At 34.8% G+C, this 25,549-nt stretch overlaps 1 protein-coding gene across 1 annotated transcript; it reads left to right on the top strand.

The window, feature by feature from the left end:
• The first annotated feature begins 360 nt into the window (after positions 1–360).
• LIPI (lipase I) lies at positions 361–25,142 on the top strand. Its single transcript, XM_063305487.1, has 11 exons — positions 361–486; positions 5,544–5,914; positions 7,148–7,256; positions 8,208–8,309; positions 9,320–9,409; positions 13,603–13,767; positions 16,991–17,086; positions 19,092–19,203; positions 21,188–21,361; positions 23,999–24,187; positions 24,325–25,142. Exons 1-10 carry the CDS (start codon positions 435–437, stop codon positions 24,075–24,077), a joined length of 1,350 nt encoding a protein of 449 aa, XP_063161557.1. The 5' UTR covers positions 361–434; the 3' UTR covers positions 24,078–24,187; positions 24,325–25,142.
• Positions 25,143–25,549: the final 407 nt, after the last annotated feature.

Consider the following 25,549-nt stretch of genomic DNA (forward strand, 5'->3'; position numbering starts at 1 on the left):
CATTACTTTTATTTACTTTACATTATTTACATTATATAAACAAACAGATTCAGTGACATAAGACAAAAATAGATTTAATAGAATAAAAATAGATTCAATGAAATAACATAAAAAAGAATATGAAATAAAAGAATAATACTCATATCTAAAGCTCATATAAGGGTCTATAAAATCCAGTTTTGAGAATCTGGAGGAAAGAAGTTTTTGTGATTTAGATCTAACAACTCCCCAGGAACAGAAACTGCCTCACCTATATAAGTTGGAAGGAGGAGCTGTAGATTGCAAAAACGCCAAAACTGGGCTTTAATCTGCTAAGAACTTCCTTTAGTGCACCACACCTAATATATCAGTGACGTTTAATTGAAGCAAAAGTCAGCACGTTACAAGGAAATAGCTACATCCTTCTGTTACGTGGTGCTCTCCAAATACTTGCAATGTTGGGATTGTGTTTCTTCATTTGTTTTGTGGCATACTGTGTGAAAGCAGGTAAGAAAGCCATTAGAGTGTTACCTCTGTATTTTTTACCATAAACATAAGATACATTCAAATTTTAAAAATAAGTAATGAATCATTATGTTAAATACTAGTTGTATGAAAGTTTAATAAAAGAAACACATCTGAACAGAGCTGAAAGGTTTTTAGTGTAGAATAATTCAAGATACAGTATCTTTGAATTTTTATGTAAAGATTTGTTATTAGTTTAATTTTGTATGGTGAGATCATGATTCTTTCAGTATAGTAGAGTAAGTTTTCAGCACTAGATCAGGGGCATAGAGAAGGTGTCAGATTTTCTGGTATCTCCAGTTAGAAGGGCATAACCTTGAAAAGTCACTGACTAGATTCACATAACGTGACATCATGTGATTTGTTTGGTTTGGACTTAGCATGTTGAGTTTTGTGTTGTGTAGTTATTAGTACTATTGTCACTATTCATTAATTGGAACAGACATCCTATCCCAAAATAACTCAACTGTCCTTTTGATTTGTAAACCATAGTTTACTGCTTAGTGTTCTGAATCCAGCCAATTATGGCTTATTCAGTAAACCATGTTACATGTGAATCAAGGCACTATTAGAGAAGTTAATAATGCTTAACAGTATAATGCATTTGTTTAAATGCTATCTTGATTCACTTAGTTAACTGAAAAGCATTGTGAGATTTTGTTTTGATGCTGATTTATATTAGTATAATAGAATAGATTAAGGTAGGAGCTTAACTTAAATTATATCCAAGTGCAGCCTTTAACTAGCAGGTTGTATAGTATGCATATTTAGCCTCAAGGCATTATCTTATCTGAACAGAAATGAAACAGGGAGAGGTTGAAGTAAAAGTCAAAATAACCTTTGGTTTTAAACACCTGACCCATTCTTCTAAAGGCATGAACACAGCATAGTCATGTAAAAAAAATTGCTTTTTACAACAATGCTGTATGACAGAGTTCACTGTCTGAAGGGCAGTGTAACAAGCCAGCAGCTTTGAAGCTGACTATACCTGGATCCCTGCAGCTACGTGAATTCTGGAGTGGGTGTTGGGAAGAGTGAAAGTAACTCAACCTCTGTTTTCGCTCTGTGGTTTGTTTGCTGATAAGGTATGAGACAAGGATCTAGTTTAGTTTCTCATAGGAGAAGGAGGGGCAGAGTTAGCATAAGGAAGGAGGTCTTGGAAACTTATGATGACACTTCAAGATTAGAAAAGATTCTGGGGAGAAGACGCTGCACAATTGAAATATCTATGGGTAGTATTACAATGGCTAAAATGGACTAGACAGCTCTAGTACCTGTTGAAGAAGGAATAGTGGGTGGGTGGTTTTTATCCAGAATAAGGTTGGCTGGTAAAGTGGACTGAACAGTTAATGCTAACCAAGATCTATAAAATACTGGTAAGACTGGGTCAAGACTCACTGAAGTGTTCAAAGGCATGCTCTGGGTAGAAGTGAGCTGAAGAAGAGCAGTGTCACAGGGATGCTTGGCTAGATGACCTGACACTGGTACAGTGTCAGTCAGTGGCACACGCCCTTTTTCTTAAACCTAGAGTGTAAGTAAGAGTAGTAGTAGTAATTAGGCACTGCAGGAGATAAACATATATTAGGCATATATCCTATCACATTGAGAACAAAGATCTGGAGAAAGCAAAAAACCTGCTTAATACTTTTACATTAGACTGTCAGGTTATTAGTTGGCAGATGAGAAACTGCTAAAGAATGACAAACAATTGGCAGCATTACAGCTGGTGAAATGTGTGTGTTCTGATAAGGCTTGGCTTATATCCAAACTGCTTATTTTTTGTTTCTGAATAAAATAAGAAAAAAAATCTGGAAACCATTTTTTACCTTGTTCCAGTCAGGTCCTGAACCCATGTTTGTGTGTCCCCGATGACAGGCAGTAAGTGTAAACATAATTATAGCCACAGAACAGAAAAAAGAAAGAAAAAGCCTTTGAAATGTTGTGTAAAATATGACACAACCAGTTCAATGTTTGGTAAGGTTCTGCACAATAGTCAGAAGTGCTTCAGATATCAAGCAAGCATAGCACATTTCTACTCCTAATTAAAGCAGCCATGACTTCCATAAGAGTAATTAAACCAATTCTTAAAGTAGCTACCTCTTTTTTCGAGTTTGCACAGAAACCTGAAAAGGGGCTGTTTGAATAAACAACAAAGGGGTGCTCTGCTTGTGATAGTCTTGGTTGCCTTGGAACTTTTTTAGTGGTGCTTTTGAACTTATTTTATTGCAATAACTCTGGGAAGAACTGTTTATTTATTTATTTATTTATTGGAATTTTGTTACCGCCCTTCTCCCCCAAAAGAAGGACTCTGGGCGGTTGTTGTCTTTACACACCCTGTGTCATTTTGCAGTTGTTCATGCTATCTGATTTGAAAAAAAACCCTATAGAAGGAGTTTTGTCCTATGTTTTTCTCATGGATAAATGTGGGAAGCTAGTGAGACTGCAGACCACAAGAGCTATTATTGTATTATCAAAGACACAACATTCATAAACAATCTTTACTATTTCATGGTTAAGATGCAAGACTCTGCATGTCATCTGACGAAATTTCACCAACATTTTCTTCTTTAGAAAAAAATAAAAACGATCCCATACATGCAGAATAAATTTTCAGTTAAGTGCTATAGTACATAAGGTTATCTGACAACTGATTAATCCCAGATGCTTCTTGTCAGTTTATTCAGTCATCCTGCCAAAGATTAAACATTTCTGTTGAAATTAATATAGGCAGGATGAAGGATTAAAACACAGCAGTGTTCCATTGGTTCAGAAATCAAATGAATGTTACAAACACTACCAGGTAAAATCATGAACCCTAAGGTTGATCTAGAACAGCCTTTCTCAACCATTTGACCCTGGAAGAACCCTTGAAATAATTTTTAATGCCTCGGGGAACCCCTGCACATTCAGGCTCAAATATAGGCCAGAAGTTACAAAATTAGTATATTCATTCCATGTGTAGGTCTGCATATATGCATTAACACTGTTCTTAAACTAAAAATAAATAATGAAACTTACCTCTTTAATGTGAAGTTGCCTGAATTTGAAATATTTTTTTAAATAAATTGTGATCTCCCAGGGAACCCCTAGTGACTTCTTGCAGAACCCTGTTGAGAAGCCCTGATCCAAAGATGAACCAGGGTCAAGATATTACAAATCCAGACAGCAGAGCAAGCAGCAATGCAGAATGAACATAGAAAGGAAATAGTCAAAACAGCTGTCTACATTTCAAGCACCAAGGGCAAAAGTTAGCATATCAAGAATGTGTCAGGGTGAATGATTCCAGCAAACTAGTTTTTTCAAGATTTATTTATATGAGTACTCCCACTGCCTCTCCTCAGCTGGAGTTTTTGAGTTAACAAACTTATAGAGTATGCTTCTTTTTTGGTTTGAGCTAGATTGTACATTCCACCCTTGTCCTTCATCATATATGTGTTTATGGTCTTGGAGCATGCCAGCTTTGTCCTTTGGTTCAGATACAGACAAACTGGAAGTTTTCTCATTGTTCTCTGATCACATAGCAGTGCTTCTGGAGAAGTTTTTCCTCTACTGAAGTAATCAGATTGATCTACGAGGTTGCCTTCTATACTTTAATGTAAATTTAAATACATTAAAATTACATTAAATTAATAATAATTAATATGACTTCTTGTGTATTTTTTCTAGTAAAATTGCATTAAAATTACAATTTAACTGCAAATTTTGAAGGGGTTCTTGGAACAAATTGGAAAAGTCTGTCTACCCCTGTCATAAGCTGAACCTAATGTGATGGAATTTCACACATACATATAGTTATGGATATTCTGACCATAGGACATAAGTTAGAAAATGTTTATGGAGTGACATATTTACTGTATACTAATTTGTTATTAAAAAAAATATTTCAAATGATATGCCACAGGAACTGGTCCAGAAAGGGGAGGGGGGAAGAAACCCACTATACAGTGCTGATATAAAATGTCATAGTGGGAGAGGTGGATTTGTTTCAGTGATCTGCCCTCAGTTCATAGTTATCCTTGCAATTGGACCACTCAACTCATAATATCTTGGGCAGGGTGAAGAAATTTTGGAGAGAGATTATGCTAGTACATTTAATTCCACTTCATTGTATCCCACTTATTCATTCTTAGCAGTTAAATTGCAGGGTGTAGTTAGCTGATTAGCTTAACAGTTGCTTTTAGCAGGGGGTGGGGGAGCAAAAATAAATAAATAATCACTTATGACTTCTTTCCATCAATCTCCAACAACTGGCTGTAATGCATTCAAGAAAGGTCAAAAATATTCTATGCTATACCTTTTCCCTTTGCATAAAATAATCCTGAACCAATCTACCTGAAATTTGCCATTTGATGTTGATCTTCAATGTTCATTGTATTCCTTCTGAAAATAGGCACTTTAAAACACACACACACGTGTACACAGAATAGGTTTTAAGGACATGCTTGATCCCCTTGCAATGTTTGAAATTGTGCAAATTTTGCCCCATTCTAATTTATTTTTAAGAATTATAGCTGTTTATGCATTTATGTGTTTTCCATGCTAGATAATGAGAAGCCTGAACTCAGTTCTTTCAAATCATTTTTTGGAATCAAAAACAAATCAGAATTGCTTTCACACAGGACAAGCAGAATAAATCACAGTGTTTTCAAAACCCTGGATTTAGTCCTCAAAGCATGTTAAACAATTTCTGTACAGCCCTAATTTGTAATAATTATTTTGTTGATAATGATCATGTTATTCTGTAGTATTTGATAAGCTTTTGAATGTATATTTACTATTATTAAAAAGGATAAAGCAATAAATTGGATAAATTCAAACCAATCATGCTGGATTTATCTCTTTTCAGGATAAAATTAGTACTTCCTAGTTTTGGTCTTATACAAATTCTGACTGAATTGAAACTATTGAGTATTTGTGAAGTTAAATAAAATATTCCTCTTTGTGGTTCCCTGGATGTCTCGTAGAAAAATGAAATGCAACATGATCTTTAAAAATCATATTAACCAAATGTTTCTTTTATTTATATTTTGCAAATTTAGGTCAGGAATGCCCTAAATTCACAGATCTTAATTTTGGCAATGCTGTTATTGGCACAGATCTGAAGGTACAACTGCTCTTGTACACAAGAAGAAATCAAAACTGTGCTGAGCTTCTCAATGAACACAATGTGACAACTTCTACACATCTTAATGTGACCAAGAACACTGTTATTATCATCCATGGCTATAGATTTACAGGTTCTCCCCCAGTATGGATTGATAGAATTAAAAATCTTCTGCTTGAAAAAGAAGACTTCAACATCATTATAGTAGATTGGAATCGGGGTGCAACAACACTGAGTTATTTTAGTGCTGTTGCTAGTGCCAAGAAAGTGGTATACAGCTTAAAGGATTTTATTGATCAGATGTTGGTAAGGAAGCTATATATATAGCACTGATATTACAGAAACATTAATCTGTCTGCCCAGTTAATTCTTTCAGATTGATTTATATATTCATTGTTGTTTCTTGTAAAAAAAAAAGAGCTCAGGGCTATAATAGGAGACCATTAACTATGGGAAATGCATGAGCATGTATTCAGATTACTATGAGCAATATTTATACAGCTACAGTAGAAACTGTGTTCTGTCACATGCATTCTTAAATGGATGTCCAAGATTTAGATGTGTGATCATTGCAAGAGTAGTATGTGGCCACTCAGTGTGTTAACACTTATTTGTAAATGTGTTTCCATGTAAGATAAAATAAAATAAAAATCAGCCCTAATAACATGCACACAAACTACAAACAACAGTTGTGGCTGCTTTATGTTTGAACATACAGACTCTTGGTGAAGTTCTCCTGAAATGACTGCCATGGAATTTTACTTTGACAGGAAGATAGTGTGAATAGACAGAGGATAGCTAAGTGGTACTGTAGACTGTTAAAAACTCCTAACTTTAGTGCCATTTATGGCTGGGAAAGACTGGAGAACCCCAACCATGAATGATGTTAAAAGGTAACAATATTCATGAATGATCTGATTGTATATATAGCACTTACTGTACACTGTAGTCGTTTCTAGTAATAGCTTGATTACAGATGGGAGTCAGTGTGCCATACAAGGCTAGCTCCACATTGTCATGTCAGAATTGCTTTGCCAAAATATGTACATATGCATTTGTGCACTTATACTGTTTCAGTATACTGTATTACAAACCAAACACTACTTTTCTGAAAGCTTTTTCTCCACCTTGTGATATAAATTACCCTTTGGAACATATACAGTCAGTAATGAGGAGATTAGATAATTCAGATCAGCTGTATTTCATACATAGGTAAAAAAAATAAGCATTGGGTTCCTTATTTTCACTAAAACCCTTGCTAATTTCTGTGAGGTTACAGACAAAGTAGCTATAGGTTCATGCACTGAGTATTATTATTATTATTATTATTATTATTATTATTATTATTATTATTTGCTATGCAAGAAACAGTAATGTTACTACTGCAGTTTCATATTTTTGTTCTGAAGTTATTTAATCTTGAAAATATTTGGATGTATAACATTGGCAAATGGCAATGTGAGCATTTTCCTAATTATGTCAAATACTCTGTGGTTTTACATTTCTATAACCCTCTTTTCATGCCTTTTTTCCCCATAGGAGAATGGTGTTTCTTTTGATTCTGTTTATATGATTGGTGTAAGCCTTGGGGCTCATATATCTGGATTTGTTGGGAAGGCATACAGTGGCAAAATTGGAAGAATTACAGGTGAGGCTTACAAACTGAATAAACTTCAGACAATCTACCAGGTACAGTTTTTGAAAGCTGGCTAGTTTTAGCAGGTATGGAGCATGTTTTATAGAACAGATCTGTCATACAAAGTATTGCAGTTGGAATCTACTTTCACTTCCCACAGATTCTGCAACTCAGCAATGTCACCACACATTTCTATAGGTAAGAAATAAACATGAACAATGTTTGTGAGACTGAGCTGGCCTAGTCAATTCTATGCCTGCTTGCCTACCCTAGAGCTTTTCACAGTGGTGCTGTAAGATGGTTTGATATGACAAATGAATGGCACGAGCCCATCAACCTTTTCTGTAGCTAGGTCACCAGAGCAGGGGAATGAACCTGGCTAATAGCTCAGGGAAATGGCCAAGGGATCTCTCCAAACTGCTGTCTAATGCACTGCTATATTTTGAATGAGACATCAGTGCATTGGTTTAAATGAAAATATCCTTCAAATCAGCAGGCTGTATGTCATATGAAAGTAGTATAATTTGAAGGCAATGGATATAACTAACCTAAAGTTCTTGATCACTGAACAAACCTTTAATCTCTTCATATCCTCTAACAAGATGTTCTGTTGGTGTGCACATTATAGAAACTCTTCATGTAGAATTGCAACTTGCCTTTTCCCATAGTATCTTCATAGTAGTATCTCCACATGTATAAATTCATTAGATTGCTGCCATTACTTTTGAGATTTAGACTGTTAGCAAGTTACCAGGGAAAAGCTAATGAGAAGTTTACTCCTCCTCCAAATAATGACTCTGTTTTTATTGTTAGCTTTTGTGTTGCTTACACTAATTAAACTTTTTTTTAAAGAAATACTTGTATATGTTTTTTTCCTATGAGCTCTTGTTTGAGTCTATTTTTTAAAAAATCAAAAAAATCAAAAGAATAAACGGACTAAAACATGTTTATTATTCATGCTAGGTCTTGACCCAGCAGGCCCATTATTTACCAGAAAGTTGGCTGATGAGAGACTGGATCATACTGATGCCCAGTTTGTGGATGTCATTCATACTGATACTGATGGTAATTATTATGCATTTGGATTTTCAGGATTCTGTGGTTGAATGATTCCCTATCACCCCGCTTGCTGGTATGATTCCACTAGAAACTGCACATATCTATTAGAGAGTGAGTTCCACCCTAAAATATATACTTTTGGCCAAGGATGTATGTCATAATTATGGCTGGAATCCAAATAGCTACTTAGGATGTGCTGAAAGACTTGTGCTTAAAGATTTGGCAAAAACATACCCAGTGAGATTTTTTCATTTGTCTCTGAACTGCAGATTTTTCTGATACTCCAAAAGTTGTTTTCTAAACTACAGTACCACGTTGGAGCTGCTATTTTTAAAATATCAGTATAAAATCTGTTCTTTGCAGCAGATAAAAAATGTTTAATTTGGTTAGAAACATTAAACTAGCTAACACCAGTGGGTTTAGGAATGATACTACTGTAATTATTCACAGAGGATAAACCCAAACATTTTATTTATTTATTTTTAAATCCTATTTTTCAGGTTCAAAAATATTTCCAGAATGCTTGTCAGTTTAAACTCATGATATTGTTATCTACAATATGATAATATTAAACTGTTTTAAAAATGTTGTCAGCAAAGGTAAAAAACAAATCAGTTTAGCAGTTGCATTTTGCACATATCTCTACAGAAGAAAGTTCATTTTTATGTAAGATTATAGCCAAAATATAAAATTAAGAATTTTAAAGAACTGAACAATATCACAATGCTCTTAAATTTCATTTCACCTCCTAGCCAAGTATCTTGAGGAGAGCACTGCCTTATTTTATGCCTAATTTCACTGAAAAGTTTAGAATTTCTGTGAGGTGGATTAGTGATAACCATGGATTTCAAAGTTTTGGTAATATGCATCCTTAGTTTTTTGATAACTTCATGTTATCATTTTTCTTTTCCTTAGTTTTAGTGTCTTCACAAATGTGTGAAAGGGGTTAAACTCTATTTTTTGTTGTTGTTGGTTAAGCATGGTTTAATTTTTTTACTTCACTATTTCATTGTTAGGTTTTGGCTTCAAGGAGCCTTTGGGAAACATTGATTTCTATCCAAATGGAGGAACAGATCAACCTGGATGTCCAAAAACAATATTTAGTGGTAAATATAGATCAATTAATTATAACAGGAATAAGTTGAAGGGTCATTCATTCATTCTCAGTTTAATACATTTTATAGCATTAAGGAAGTATTGTAGTTTAATTTTGAGAAATCAGATTTCCAAGCAAGATGCAGAAGCCTTCTCCAATATGGGCTTTTCTCAAATGTGTGGACCAACTTTCAGAACCATTAGCATTGACCATGCTGCTGGGGAATCTGGAAATTGGTCCATAAAAATGAAAGAGGTGGACTTCTGGGGGAGGTAAGGTGAACTGAAGACATCTCTGCAAAAGGAGAACCGATTACCACAGCAAAGACCAAGGAACCAGTGAGTAGACTGGCTCCTTGGAACCTCTCCAGATAAGGAGAGGATGGGAGATTGCCCACATGTGCTCCAGACAGCTGCTTCTCACAGGAGATCATACAACAGAGGTTTTCCACACGCTTGAGCACTGGGAGACAAAGGGATCAGCCATCTTGCTCGCAACCAAGGCAGAGCCTTTTAAAGGACACTAAGTTTGCAAGCCTCACTTTCTAATCACTTTCAGAAATTACCTATTAATATGGTTATCTTAAAGCTATTAGAGATCTTCGGAATGATAAGTTTGAAAAGTCATTGGGTGAGTTTCTTCAACTCTGAACAAAAGAAAAATTATAAGCTTAAGAACTTAAAGAATTTGAAATAAACAGCAAAAAGCTGAATAAGATTTTGATCTAAGAAAGTTACAAATGGATTAAGGGTCCAGATAAATTTGGAATATTGACTTTTATTAAAAGATTTCGGAATTAACTATAAAAAATAGCTTCTTGTGGGAAACAGACTTATTTTGGCTAGCCTGGCTATTGTAAGTCATAACAAAGATAAGTTACTTTATGCTTTTAGCAAAACTAAACTAAACTGAAGTCCCCTCTAGTGTGCAAGGTGTGCAAAGGGCCATGTTTAATGGTTGTACTAACACCAATGGTTTTTAAGATTTCTCAGCTGTATTTATATTTATATTTAATTTTTTGTGTTGTTTTTATCATTTGATCGTTTCTATTGTTGTTAGCCACCCAGAGTCGCTGGTCTGAGATAGGTGGCTATATAAATTGAATGAATAAATAAATAAAGATTCTAAAGAGAAGGGGGGAAAAAATACAAGTGTGTTCTTGATGACAAACTCAATACTGGGAGTTTGAAGAAGATCTTTGAAGAATGGAGCGAAAAATTAGTAACCACAATATCAACAGTGTCAGTAATTATGTCTGCTTCTATGGATTGACTATGTCCAAAAGATGTCCAAAGAAGGAAGGACAGATGTGGAACAAATTTTATCAGACAAGACAGAGAAAGTACCAAAAGTGGGACTACAAATGCAAGGCCAAAAGAATGATTTGGTAAAGGATGCTTTACTGGATATACAAAAGAAACTGACTGAAGTTTTAAAAATTAAAAGGATATACAAGTTATAAACCAAGAGAAAGACCTGGAAAGTGTTTTCTTATTGGATCTACATAAGAGGCTTGTTAAACCAATCGAAGTGAATATTTGTAGCTCAGGGTTGAACTATTGAGTCCTTAGTGGTCTCTGAGCCTTGTTGTTTTCTTGCAGACATGTCATTGCCAGACTAGGCAACGTCTTCAGTGCAAAGAGGGAGTGGGCCTTGCTCTCTGTTTATATATAGTGGCTTGCCCTGCTTGTGTTGGTGGGGGTGTTCTTCTCTCCTTGGGAGTTCTTTGATTGAGCTGTTGTTTGCTGCTTGGTTGATTGCCTGAGTTAATAGTTCCTTGATTAGGGTGTATTGTGCTGTTTGATGGTTCATCTGGTGTTAATCCTAGTGTTGATTTTTGCATATCTGGGTGTTGATTGCTGGCGAAGAGGTGTACTGGTCTTTTGGCTTTTCTCTTGTCCCTTTTGAATGGTATGTAAATGTTGTTTACCTCTATGTGTCTGTTGATAGCTGCTTTGTCTGAGTGCCAGGCTTCCAGAAATTCTCTGGCATTTTTGTAACCCAAAAGACCCAATAGCCCAAGAAGAAAAAACAGGAGTTATTTACAATATACAGTGCAAAGACTGTAACAGCCACTATGTAGGACAGACAGGCAGAAGACTAGCAGAGGGCATCCATGAACACCAACTAGCAGTCAGAAGGCACGATGAGAACTCCTTAATCTCACAACACATGGACAGACTCAACCATAGTTTCAACTGGGAAATGGTGAGCATCCTAAACCAAGCCAAATCCAAAAATGCCAGACAATTCCTGGAATCCTGGCACCAAGCAGCAATGAAGCAGCAAACAACAGCCCAATCAAAGAACTCCCAAGGAGAGAACAACACCTCCCCACACACAAGCAGGGCAAGCCACTGTATATAAACCGAGAGCAAGGTCCACTCCCTGTTCACACTGAAGATGTTGCCTAGTCTGGCAATGAAAGGTCTGCAAGAAAACAACAAGGTTCAGAGAGCACCAAGGACTCCACAGGCTTGTTAAAGCCTTGAAGAAATAGGTGCGATGGGATAAAGAAGAATTGAAGAGAAATCAAATCCTACAACCATATTTGATTGAATTAAAGATTAAGACTGTTAGAAGTAAAAGGAAAGAATATCAAGTTAGTTTATTTGATCAAGGTTAAAATAAGACATTTTTTGCGAAGTTCTGGCAACACTTCACAGACTTTTTGCTGACACCAGGAATGAAAAGTTGATGTTTTATGGATTTGCTTATAGATAAGGGAATGAATATGGGATGAAGAGATATCTGTTGGTAACTTTGGGGTGGGGGGATGATGAATGACTAAATTTGTTTATACTTGTTGTGATGAAGGTTGGCAATCACTTCTTTATATATTTCTTTTCTTTTTCTTTATTATAATCTTTTCTTTTTCTTCTTTTTTCCTGCACTTTTTCCTCTTTCTTTTTCTAAGTTTAGTTTGTATTAGTTTTACTATTGTAATCAAAAGTCTTAATAAAAATGCATAAAATTGGAGGAGGCCAAGTTCATTATAGCTATTTCACACTTACCTGTATTGGCTTACTAACACTACATTCTGAAATTTTCTTCCTTAGGAGGAAGAAAAAATATTACAGGACAGTTGACAGTTGGATGGTTCGTTGATAGACAAAGGAGAAATTAGATCAGGATTAGCTGTGGCTTCAAGATTTTTTTTTTTTTTAGCTATCAGGTTATAGTGAAGGAAAAGATAACATGAAAAGGAGATATATGCAGGCAAACAAGTTAAGTGTACTTTAAAAAATCTGTTAAAATTGTTTATAGGATCGGATTTGCCTGTTTAATAATTTTTAGTATGCTTTGGACAGCTCATTGAAGTCCTGCCCTTCAGTGCTGTATGACAGCAAGGCTAGGCCATTAAGATTTTTCAAGCTTATACTGGGCTTGAAATTTAAAAATGTGAGTGAATTTCCTCCTTTGCTCAGGGAGGACAGAAGCCACTACTGTAGTTAGAACACATGGTGACAACCTTCCATCTTTGAGAAATCAATCTGCTGCACAAAGAATACCTGGACACTAGCTATTCTTTGTTGGATCTTGCTTGGAAAAGGCTGGGAGAGCCAAACTGTCAAACTTTTTTTTTCCAATTTGGGGTGAAAAAAGAGTAATGGGGAACTGAATTGCAGAAGACAACTTCCTGTGTTGAAGTGAAAGATAAAGGTTAAGACTCAATGAGTCACCCTCCACTCTTGTGATTGATTGAATAGATAAATCTGTGTTGGATTTTTTGGCAGCTGTATGGAAATGATTTGCTGATAAATTCTTCCAGGATTTAATTTAATGGACTGCTAATTTTGAAATGTTGCTGCCATTCTATTGTTATAGAAAACAGAACATAATTGCATAGTCTTGAGTTTACATTTTGATTGCTCTATTACACTCTGAAATAACTCTATACAAGTAAATATAAAGCATATGACAAATGGTTTCTCAGGTCAATGCCTTCATTTAAAAGAGTTGAGCATTTAACTGTGTCAGTAGCAGTGCTCAGTATATATGCCATTTGCCAGCCAATATTTGTTTTGTCAGATTCATTGTCTCATTGGTTTGCAAGTTTTCATATATGCTTAGGAAAAAAAAAACCAGTCTCAGCCTGAAATAAATGAAGAAATTACATTGTAGATTTCATGAGGTGTGACTGATTTGTTGAACTATTAATATTAAGTTTAGGTAAATATATATATATATTTTTCTTTTAAGGATCAGCGTATTTCAAATGTGATCATCAGAGATCTGTTTTTTTGTATATGTCATCCTTACAACAGAATTGTGATATAACTGCGTATCCTTGTGAATCATATATGAATTACAGGAATGGAAAATGCATGAGCTGTGATTTTAAATCACTTCCATGCCCAATATTAGGTAAGCGCGATGTATTTCAGATAGTATTTTATGGAGAATTTCTTAGCTGTCATTCTATATTTAACTTTCTGTTATGCGATGCTTTTTTTTTTTTTAATCTGGAAGAGTGAGACATTCTAGGAGTAAAACCATCCAGGTTGGCTTTCTTTGGCAGAAGGAAAACTGGAGTCTTAATGTGTATTTTTGTCTCAGCTTTATTTGCAACTATAGAACAAATTTATTAGAGGTAAAGAGCACGAAAGACACTGCACTGCACTAAATACTGTCATTTAACTCTCATCTTTCACACCAGATTGTTAGCCTGTCTGTACCTTAAACACATCTAGTATTAGATGGAAGTGAAAGATAAGTTAATTTTCAAACCCTGATAACTTTCTGAATCTATGTTTTATAAAAAACATTCCCAACTATTTCTTAACTGTTAACTTCCTTTTAAGAACTGCCATTCAGGAGCAATTACCAAGAAAGGTTTTCCATTAATTGTAATAATTATTTTTAGGTTCCACGCTCATTTTTTTAGCTCATTGTTTCACAGCCTGTGATCAAAGGACCACTGAACTTATTGTAGGTGGTCCCTGGTGCATGTGGCAAAGGAATAACAATGATGCTGATTATAATGAAGATTCCAAAATAATCAGGATATCATCACTAACTGTTGTAAAACTCTGACATTATTTTTCCAAATTGTGTAAGATTTCATTCAGGAGTATCAACATTTTGTAATGTCTCACAATTTTGGCCATTTCAGGTTCTTTTTTTTTAACTATTGGATTATTTTGGTATCCTGCAGTTGCCAGCTAATGTTCTGTTGTGCCTGCAGGCAATACTGTCAACCCCTGATTCTCAAAAATTGTCAGTGATGATAGAGTTGCATAAGGAAAAAGATGAAAATTATTTTCTTGGTAGAAGAAAATGTGTATGTTCTATATTTCCTCTATTTCAAGCAATGTACAATAGAGTAACACCCACATATTGCTGATACTGCACCTGAATCAAAGAGTGATATCTTCCAGCAACTTTATGTGAATGTTAATATGGCTATTATAGAAATCAAATTCTTCACAGTTAATTTTTTAACTATAACATGAGGAAGAGTCAAACATTTTATTTTTTGACCTGGGAGCTTGATGAAAACTTAAAATTTATTTCCAAAACTGGAAACCTTCATAATACACCACCATGAGGGTAAAGGATAACTTAAAAGAGAGCTGAATACCTAAAAGTAAAAGTTTCCAGTTGGGAATGAATAAATATATATATATTGGTGCCTGAAATATTATCCTAAAAGAAAATGAAACAAGTGGGCTGTTTTTAAATCAACATGCAAAGAAACACATTTTGTTTAAAAAAAAATACTGTCATTCTGCATGAAAAGAATTAAGTATTAAAGCTTAAATGCACACGTAGAACATGCTAACTCTGTATTTTCATCACGTTTTATTTGCAGTGTATATGAGTACTTAAGTCCAACATGACCAAGCTGCCTCCAGCATTGTCTTCAGCTATGGCAGGCAGGTTCCACTCCTCAAGACATTCTGCATCTTGTGAATAGAATATATGATCCATTAAATCCATTTATCCCATTTATAGTATATCTTAGCTATATTTTACGTTAGAGATGACTGACTAAACTTACATTATTAAATATTCTCTCACCTGATCACAGACTGTTTTGGCTCTTTCTGTTGGTTGCAGAAAATTATGGGAGCTGGTTGCACCTTGGTCATATTTTACTTCATATTAAACCAGAAATCTTAATATATTAAATCACAGTTGAATGAGCAGTTTACTAACATGGGCTACTTCTGCTTTTTTTCCTCTCTTTACATAAACTAGGAAGAATAAGAACTTGAAAACTGGCCTAAGGCTCTAACTTGTTTGAATGCTGTTATTTCTGCTACGTTTGTTTAGCTGCTCAAATGAGAGAAATCATAAACATGCAAATGATCTATGTGCACTGGCAGAATGCTTGATCAACTTGTGATTTCATTACTGCCAACCATGATGTTGTAATCTAAACCTGATTTGAAAAACCACCCAGCTTTCCAAATGGACTGCTAGACTACTTTCTTTTCCTTATTCAAGCTTCATTTCTTCATAGCTTCCAGCTAATTCGTAATATTCTGTATGAGCTTTCTAAAACAGGATAAGTGAGATTGTGAACAGTTTTATTAGGATCAAACAAACAAATCATAGCACACAAACCAATGTATTTATTTTCTTTATTTGTAACATTTCTAAAATGGAAAAGATTTAGCTTCTATTTCAGCCATGCAGTACTACCCAATCAATCCCCTCCCACTAACTTCTAACTTCAGAAGGGAGAGGAATGTGGCAAATTGATTTATGGCCTAATTGCTTTACCAGTCAAAAATCAGCTACCTTCCTGCCTGCAATGGTAATGCTTTTGCTGCTATATCAGTGTACTGGTTGAAGCTATTGCTTGTTTATGAGATTATTACTAAATGTGTAAAAGAGTTAATCAAGGGTTTCAGTTAAAACCTAGTTGGTAACTTTTCACAGCTAGCAGAACTTTTACCTTCTTGGCCCTTTGGACTCTCTTCCTCCTCTCAGTAGCTGTGCTCAGTATAGCGATTCCATACTTCATTGTTGTGTCACTGCATAGTGACGTCAATCCTGACTTGCTTTCAATGAATCTGAACCGTCCAGGAACCTGAATCTCTTCAGCAGGTGGAAATTGCATAGTCCCATTTTTGCTTACTAGGAATTTTTCTTCCCATCTCTGTGCCAATTTCTTTCCTTTTGCCAGCTCTTTAGCCCATTCCAACTTTCTCTCCCCCTTCTGAGATACTTTCTATCTCTGATGAAACCTTATATGATTTCTTCCAGCTTTTTCCTCTCCTTAGGTTATCAGCTAAAAGTACAGTTTGAATGTCTGCAAGAGCTCATGTTAAAATGACAAAGTATTTAACTTGTTCATTGTGCTGCAGAGCTGAATGATAGTAGTTTAGAATAGAAAAGAATACAGAAGAATGCAGAATTCAGGATAGAGAATACAGAATGCAGAATACAGAAGAATACAAAAGAATACAAAAGAATGTATACATTTTAGCCTCAGCAGCAGAAAACTATAGAATAGTAGAACTTAACTAGCTTTATTATGTTCTAGGAAAGTTGATTTCCCAGAGCATGATAATCTGTCTTTAGGATTTTTTACATCTATTTGTTTCTTAATTTTCTGTTGAATATGTTTCAATTTCAGGGTATTATGCTGATAAATGGAAGGACCAGTTATTGGAAAAGGATCCTCCTATGACAACAGCTTATTTTGATACTTCAGACAAAGACCCATTTTGTAGTAAGTCATTAACAATTCTCTGTGCAGGCACTCCAGGTTTCTTTTTCTTTTTTCCCTTTATGGAGAAAAAAACAAGGAACCCTGCCTCCAATTCATTTTACTGTCCAGATAACCTGACATATCCTTGATTAAACTTATTTTTTTTGTTACTGTTTTATTTATGAAATAGTATTATGCTCAAAAGATCTATGTGCTTGGAGAAAAAAAAATGTTAAAAACAGGAAATTATATGTGCAACCTAGTAAAGGATGACAAATGAGCTGATAAAAGAATGAGAAAGAGATGGATTTATATTGGATAATGGAAGAAATGAATTTCAAGGCAAGAAGTATAATGAAACAGAGGCGTGAGCTAAATATTTACTACCATCCTTATAAAAGGCCAATTTGAGATCTGTACTAGTGTCTCTTATAAATAGGTGTGTGTGTGTCTGTGTCTATGTTGATGTTTTCAACGGATAATTAAATGAGTGTTTTCAAGGTCTTTGCAAGCTAGGCAGAACCTGAAGCAGAGATAATGGTTCAGTATTAGGAGAATCATAAATTCTGGCTGATTCACATAACCAAAAGATGCAACTGTTTTATGACGATTTATATAACTCCTTAGAGCTTCATATTTAGGTTAAATACAATAGTATTATATTAATACAATCAAATTTAATACTGCCAATCAGACTGCCCTATATTCCATGATGCAATATCACAAGTAAGTCAGGCATTAAACTAAACCAGGAGACTGTAAGTTCTAGTCCTGCTGTAGGAACAAAGCCAGCTGGGTGACCTTGGGCCAGTCACTCTCTCTCAGCCCTAGGAAGAAGGTAATGGCAAACCGCATCTGAAATCTTGCCAAGAAAACTGCAGAGACTTGTCCTGGCAGTTGCAAGGAGTCAATACTGACTCGACGGCATCAAAAATAAAAATAAAATAATTTAAAAAATAAAACCATAATAATATATGGATATTACAGTAAATATGGTTGGCTGTTTTGGATAGCACAAAAGTATTGGTGGCAATATTTTTTGTTTGACATATTTTACTGATAATTGTGAATGCAACAAAGAAACTTCATGGTTTTTAATGGTAAAGGACAAGAAATAATTAGCAGCAAATGGCAATATAAATTTGAAAATATAGAAAGCTTAAAATTTTAACACTAAATGTAGCTGAACTGAAGGAGGTCTACTTGCTTGTAAGAATCCATATAGTTGTTCTATAGATTTCAGATCAGTGGTTTAAATGTCTGTCCTAAAAGCCTGTTTTCTTTATGTTGTATGCAATATCTGTTATATAAAGACATATCTTTCCAGAGTGCTGTGGAAATGAAGCCACTGAATGTCTCATTCTTAGAGAAACAATGGCTATGTTCTATTGAGTATCATAACTGTAAACAGAATGAGTACATTTTTAAAATATTTGCCTAGTAATTATAGCAACTATAGAAAAAAGAACAAAAATAAGAAAAAAGCCAAAATATATAACACAAAAGATAACCATATTACCAAAGAGATTTATCTGCCAAATCTGTAAGGGCATCAAATATAGGATTTATATAATGATTAATTAAAGGAGTTCCTAGTAGATAGACCTATTTTACCCTGCTCCATGAGAAAGTCATTTTCATAAGGTTCTGTTGCTGAGTTTATCTGATCATTAATGGGGCATCTTCATCAATCCCAGGATAGTAGGAATGGGCAGTAATTGTGTTTCCATTATCTATAGATTTTCAGAGATCAGACTCATGCTAAAAGAGTTTTTCAATATAGTGGCTTAGTATGAAGCTGTGATCTACTGTAACACAACCAGCTCTGAAATGGGCCCATTCCTTAGATATATAATTCTGACATTCTAGCCTGAGAATGTTTTTAGTATAGTGTCTTGATATATAACTTTCTGACTTTGCTTAATAAATTAACTAGCTTCAGTTTTCCAGGATTCTGCTTTCCCATTCTGAAAAAGAAGATAAATCAATATAAAATTAAATTATTTTTATTTTCTATCTCCCACAGTGTATCATTACTCTTTGGATATTATTACTTGGAATAAAAGTACTAGGAGAGGTTCCATAAATATCAAAATAACAGATAATTCAGGAAATACGACAGAAACCAGAATTAATAGGTGAGATGTATTTATTCATTTTGATACTTTCTTTATGTGAAATAGTCTCAGCTATAATTAGAACTAGTTTGAACAAAGATTAACAAGATCAATAATCCAATAAATGACTTTTGAATTAGAATGAAAGTTTGAAACAGAATATGCAAAAAAAAAAGCATAATACAAGTAATCCTTGTTTAACAACCACAATTTGGACCAACAGCTCTGTTGCTAAGCAAAGTGGTCGCTAAGTGGGAAATCAGGTGACCACAGCTGTGATTTCTTTTGCCCCACTCCCCTACCGTTTGGAATGCTCACCTGGGTGCTGGGATAATTAGCAAGAAAGGAATTAATGTTTGTATTTACATGCATTGGAGAGGAAGGGATTACAAGAGAGTAAGCAGGTATACAATGGAGAATACTCCTCAAAAGCAATGCAGTGGTGCTGGCAGCCTCCCCCCCCCCCTGAGTAGACAGAGTAAGTAGCACACAATGGGGAATACACTGGGCTCTTTGTGTAACACTCTTACAGCTCCCAGCTCTGAGCGTGCCCCTTTCTATGTGTATTCCCATTGTGTGCCTGCTTACTTGTAATCCCTTCCTCTCCAATTTCTCTGCTCTGCAAAGGAGTAAAAAAGACAACAGGTCAGGCACAGGACAACATGTACTGACTGTAACAGCAACCACATGACTAAGAGACACTGTAAAGGTTGTAAATGTGGGCATTGGTCATAAAGTTATTTTTTCAGCACTGTTGTAACTTCAGATGGTTGCTGAATGAGGCAGTCAGTCAGCAAGGACTACCTGTATTGAAATTGTATATATTGAAATTGTAGTATTTTTATCTTTTCTCTCTATGATATAATAGTAATTATGTTAGTGTGAAAAACATGGACTGTTCTATCCATATTGTTGGATTAATTAATGCAACAGTTACATTTGGTAGGATTAGGAAACAAGTCCTATGATAACATTCAGAAAATAACACAAGTAGAAAAACATAGGTAAAGCTGGCATGGGAAGTCCTATACAGTTAATAATTAGTGGGTAGAATGCTTACGTCTTTTCTTATTCACTGTTTCTAACTCACTTAAGAATTTTTAAACCCTTCTTTCAATGAGGTTCTCTTCCTGTTTTATAAATATACTGCTTATTTTTGCTTCCTGCCCAATATGCATCATACTGGGGTGGGCGGGAGAGGGGGAAGGGAGGGAAAGAGGTTTGCATCCAATTTACATAAATTATTTTAAACCAATATTAGCAAATTCAGAAATTGCTATTGTGTAAATACAAGGTGTTTACAGTAATTGTAAAATTCTTCATAAAGGAGGCTGCATCCAAAGGCTGAATTAAATAAAAAAAAATGCACTTACTTCAGTAGTCAATGGAAACATCAATGCAGCAGTGCCAAAGGGAGAATAAAAAAGCAGGAGGTGTAGGAAGCTGGAAGCAGTTACTGCAAGGGACTTTCTTCACTTCATGGTTATTTTTCAACAGACAATTTCAGGAGCAATGATACCAAGAGCAGGTGCTGAAAACCACAGCTTCCTTATATGTACCAGATATTTCAAGAGGAGGAGAAATTTTTGATAGGCACAAGCCTGCTGCAGCAAAGATATTGGTGCACCTCTTTTTTCTTATCTTCTGCCCACACATGAACCAGAATAAGTGGCTAATGTTGCTTGTTCGGCTTTCAATGAGCAGGCTTAAATTATAATAAGCCCTTTCACAGATCAGTCCACAGTACAATCACTATATCTGTACTGGATATATCTGAGAATCCAATAGTCAAAATAACAGTATATTTTCCTGCTGCTTTTGAGTAGGCCTAGACCAAGGTAACTTGTGATCTCCTTTGAGTGTGTGTTGTTAATTTCTTCAGTGTGTTGTTGTTACTGTATTCAGTTGTGTTTTATTGTAAGATGTTTGGAACCCACTGCATGCCACCTTCAGTCTTATTTTATTAAGGGGCATACATTGAATAATTCTTATTTTTCTTCTTTAGTGATGCAGTTGAATTTCAACAATATAGGCAAGCCAAGATACTTGCTGGATTTAATCTGGATTTTGGAACCATTTCAACAATTGCCTTGACATTTTCTACGAAGAATACAGTGGGCCCAAAGTACAAGCTTAGGGTTCTTGAAGTGAGATTAAAATCACTTTCACATCCAGAAAGGTAACACAAATTGCCATTTTGTAATAGTTTCATGATCTGGAACAAGAATTTAGGAAAAGATAGCTGAACCATAATACCTCTTCTCAATCACAGCACTTACAGACTGACAGCACTGAAAAAGTTTTGATTGAAAGGAATGCTTCTTAAAACTGAGGCAGAAAGTAAGCATATTTTCTAAGACTGAATCTGAGGGGAATATTTTCAGTAGAGTGTCTGCCATGTGACTACAGTTGCTCTAAAACTTCTGATTTGTACATCATTGCCCTTGTCTATGTTGCAATATATGTTGTGTTTCATTTGACTATAAATAGTCCTTGCTTCAGGAATAAAGTTTCCAGTCATCCAGCAGACAAATAGACATTCTAAATATTTAAATATTCATAACTATGTACTGGATTGTGGTTACTGTCATTGAAGTTTCAAGTTTTTGTATATGTTTCTTGAAAAAAATCATGCAATTGTTACCTTTTGGTAACAATATTATGTTACATAATACATATCATTGCATAACATAGTATTGTTACAAATAGGTAACAAAACTTCATATTGTGTGACGGTTGCACCAGTTCTGAGATCGAGGGCCCTGCTCATGGTCATTCATGCCATAGTCACCTCCCAGTTGACTACTGTAATGTGCTGCACATGGGGCTACCCTTGAAGACTATCTGGAAATTTCATCTGGTGCAAAATGCAGTGGCATGGGCAGTAATGTGTGTTTCTGGTAGAACACACATTATACCTCTGCTCCATGAGCTGCATTGCCAGTTTGTTTCTGGGTCCAATCCAAGGTACTGATTTTGACCTTTAAAGCCTTACATGGCATGGGACCAGGTTATCTGAGGGGCTGCCCCTCCCCAATTCCATCTGCTCATCCCACCAGGTCCAGCAGAGAGGGCATGCTATGAGTTCTGTTGTCTAGGGAGCTACATTCAGCGGGCCCTAGGCAGCAGGCCTTTTTTGCTGCAGGACCCACATTGTGGAATATCCTCCCCGCTGAAGTGAGGCTCGCTCCATTACTTTTGACTTTTTGAAGGTCCTTCAACACCTGGTTGTGCCATCAGGCCTGGGGACCCCGGGGTACTGATGAACTAGTGAGGTGCTCCGTTATTAACATCCCTTTGCCCACTGTTTCTTCTTTTTAGCCTTGTTTTTTTACAGTTTTTAATAATAATAATAATAATAATAATAATAATAATTATTATTATTATTATTATTGTTTTGGGTATTTATTAATTAACTGTTTTTTAGCTTTGTTGTACACCACCCATAATCACTTGTTTTGTGAGATGGCAGCTATATAAATTTGACAAATAAATAAATAAATAAATGTTGTGTTGTGATATTGTTTACTGTGCTAGCATTTTTGCATATTTTGTTTATCATTTTGTGCATTAGATTATAATATCATTTAATTATTGCATAGTATGGAATTCCATATTACACTATTATAGGATTTAAGTGCATAATTGTATCTTGCAGTCTGATAAAATATGGGGAATTGACATGAACAAACATATGATTTCTGTAATTATTCATAATTGCTATAATTATATAAAAAGGTTAAAAACAAGCTTTAAATGTGAATCAAATTAGAACAAAAATAGATAAGACAGTGTATAGGCATAAAATAATGTTCTGGGAATTATATTAATGCATACCAGCAGTCTTAGCTTGAAAGATGAGAAGCCCTGGAGAAAGGATATAATCTGACTTCCTCTTTCATTTACTTATATTTTAAAATGTCATAGGAAGACTGATTTTTTTCTGTATCTACTTTGGAACAGAGAAAGCAGAATTACTTCTGCAAGAATTCTTGATTATAAACATTGATGGATAATTTATAGTTGTATTGGTTGTTCCACCTCAGAAACAGTCATGAAAATCACTTCTTAAATAAAGAGAAGCACATGTTTTATAGAAATTAGTAGTTTGCTGAAACTTTCCTCTGCTTGAAACAGAAAGGCTTTTTCCCAGAATAGTTTGTCCTCAATAGTATTCATCATATAACTAAATCTGATTGGCTATACAATGGAATAATTGTTCCTAAGACACTTATTTTTTTTTAAAAAGTCCTGAAGTGTCAGACAGATAGCTTCAAGTAAGGTGCATATGTGTAAACTGCAACTCTCAGCTCCTCTTATGTAGCTGCTCTGCCTGTTTTCTCATGAGTGAAAATGTGGATGAGCATTCTGGACTCACCTAGCTACTAGGTTTACCCACTGGGTAATACCCGAAGACTTTTGCAGAGGTCAATGTGGGTCTCACTCTAAAAAAGTTTGAAAAAAAAATGATTTCTATCTGTCAGTGTACAGACCAGTTTGTTTTTATGTCTTTGTATATGATTTGGAAATAGTTCAGTATGGATTTATTTAAATAGCTTTGGATAGCCAATTCAAGGAGGAGAAGGAGAAATTGTAAGGGAAAAGGATAAAGAGAATTCTAGGGCAGAGAAATAACTAAGATTAACATTTTTCCCCCTCTGTTTTGGACCTGGTTTAATATATTGGTAATATGCTTAAGTCAGTAGTGGTTTGTCTTAAAAACATTGGTTGAACATAGAGAGCATAAATATTACTTATGTACAATAAAAATGAAATATGTTTTTTCTTGATTTTATATTCTTTTCTCTCTGTACAGAATCCATCTATGTAGATATGATTTAATACTTGTGGAAAATGTTGAAACAACTTTCAGACCTATCCCATGCCATGGCTGAATATGCATGACAGTTGATTCTTTCACAATATTGTATGCAAGAAGTAAAAGATAGCAACATGAACTGGTAAAAAGTTGAACTAGCTTCCTTCAAGAAAGTTAATTTGCCAACTCATCTTATTGATCCTAAAACACACACAAACCATTCATTACAGCCAATCTCATGACATCAGTCAAGTCTCTAGGCAGAAGAATTGTTTGATGTTTTCTGAGAACTCACCTTGGCATGTTCAATACATAATGCCAACCATTATGACAACCTTTGAAAATCACAGAATGAACTTCTAAAAGAAATTCAGATATTTTTCATGTGCTTAATTGTGTATGATATTAGCAATCAATTTCTAATTAACAAGCACTAAGTGCTGTGAATTATCTTTTGAGAAGACTTTGATTTCAGTCTTATGCACAATGATGCTGACATACCATTGAAATTAATAGTAATATCTTCATCACTAAATGAAGGATCATAGCACATTAAAATATATGTGTCAATACTTTTATATTAGACAGATCTAATACTTTATTATGTGAATTTGAAATGCTACAAATTAGAGAAATAGACAGGTTGAGATCAGGCTTGAGCACATGAACAAAGATTCTCATTAGTTGGGAGTCCCTGTTCATAATGCCACCTACTGGCTGGTAATAACTTGCTAAATAGAAACTGAAATTGAATCAATACATTAATCTGTTCTAAAATACAAATGCAGCATAATGCAGATACAATTTGTAAATACCCATGGAAACCAATTGTGTGAAGGAGATATACAGAAGCTACAGTTTAACTCATCTTATTGATCCTAAAACACACACAAACCATTCATTACAGCCAATCTCATGACATCAGTCAAGTCTCTAGGCAGAAGAATTATTTGATGTCTTCTGAGAACTCACCTTGGCATGTTCAATACATGTATCTGCTAACTATCTGCATATAGTTCATATGCATTAAAAATTCCAATATGTCTACCTCTTAACTGGTGAATAACTTGATCGTATAATGATTGATATTCTTTGCGTTTGTGAACATTATTAATAATTTAAATAAAATATTTATTTAAATTGTGGAGCAAATCATTATAAATACTTTATAATTAGTAAGTAAGAAAGTTATATATTTTTGATGGATGTTTCTTTCATAGATCCAATAGCAATTTTAACAGACAGATCTAATGTGATGGGGCCATCACTGATACACAAAGTAAAAAATTGATGCAAGTTTTATTTTTGTATCCTTTACTTTTACCAGAATGTGTAATATATAGAAAGAGGGTTGAACTCTGGATCCCGCCCCCATCAATTGCCCTTTTGTTCACAACTTTTTGTTAATACTATAAATAAGTCAAGGGAATGAAGAAAAAAATAGAAAAATAGATTTGTAAGAAACAAAAGACTATTCACTGACGGTTATTTGCTCTCCTAACTGCCATCATTATATGTACTGTATACAGCCTGTACATTGCACTACGT

This window comes from Candoia aspera, chromosome 5, assembly GCF_035149785.1.
Source record: "Candoia aspera isolate rCanAsp1 chromosome 5, rCanAsp1.hap2, whole genome shotgun sequence".
Taxonomy (NCBI): Eukaryota; Metazoa; Chordata; class Lepidosauria; order Squamata; family Boidae; genus Candoia; species Candoia aspera.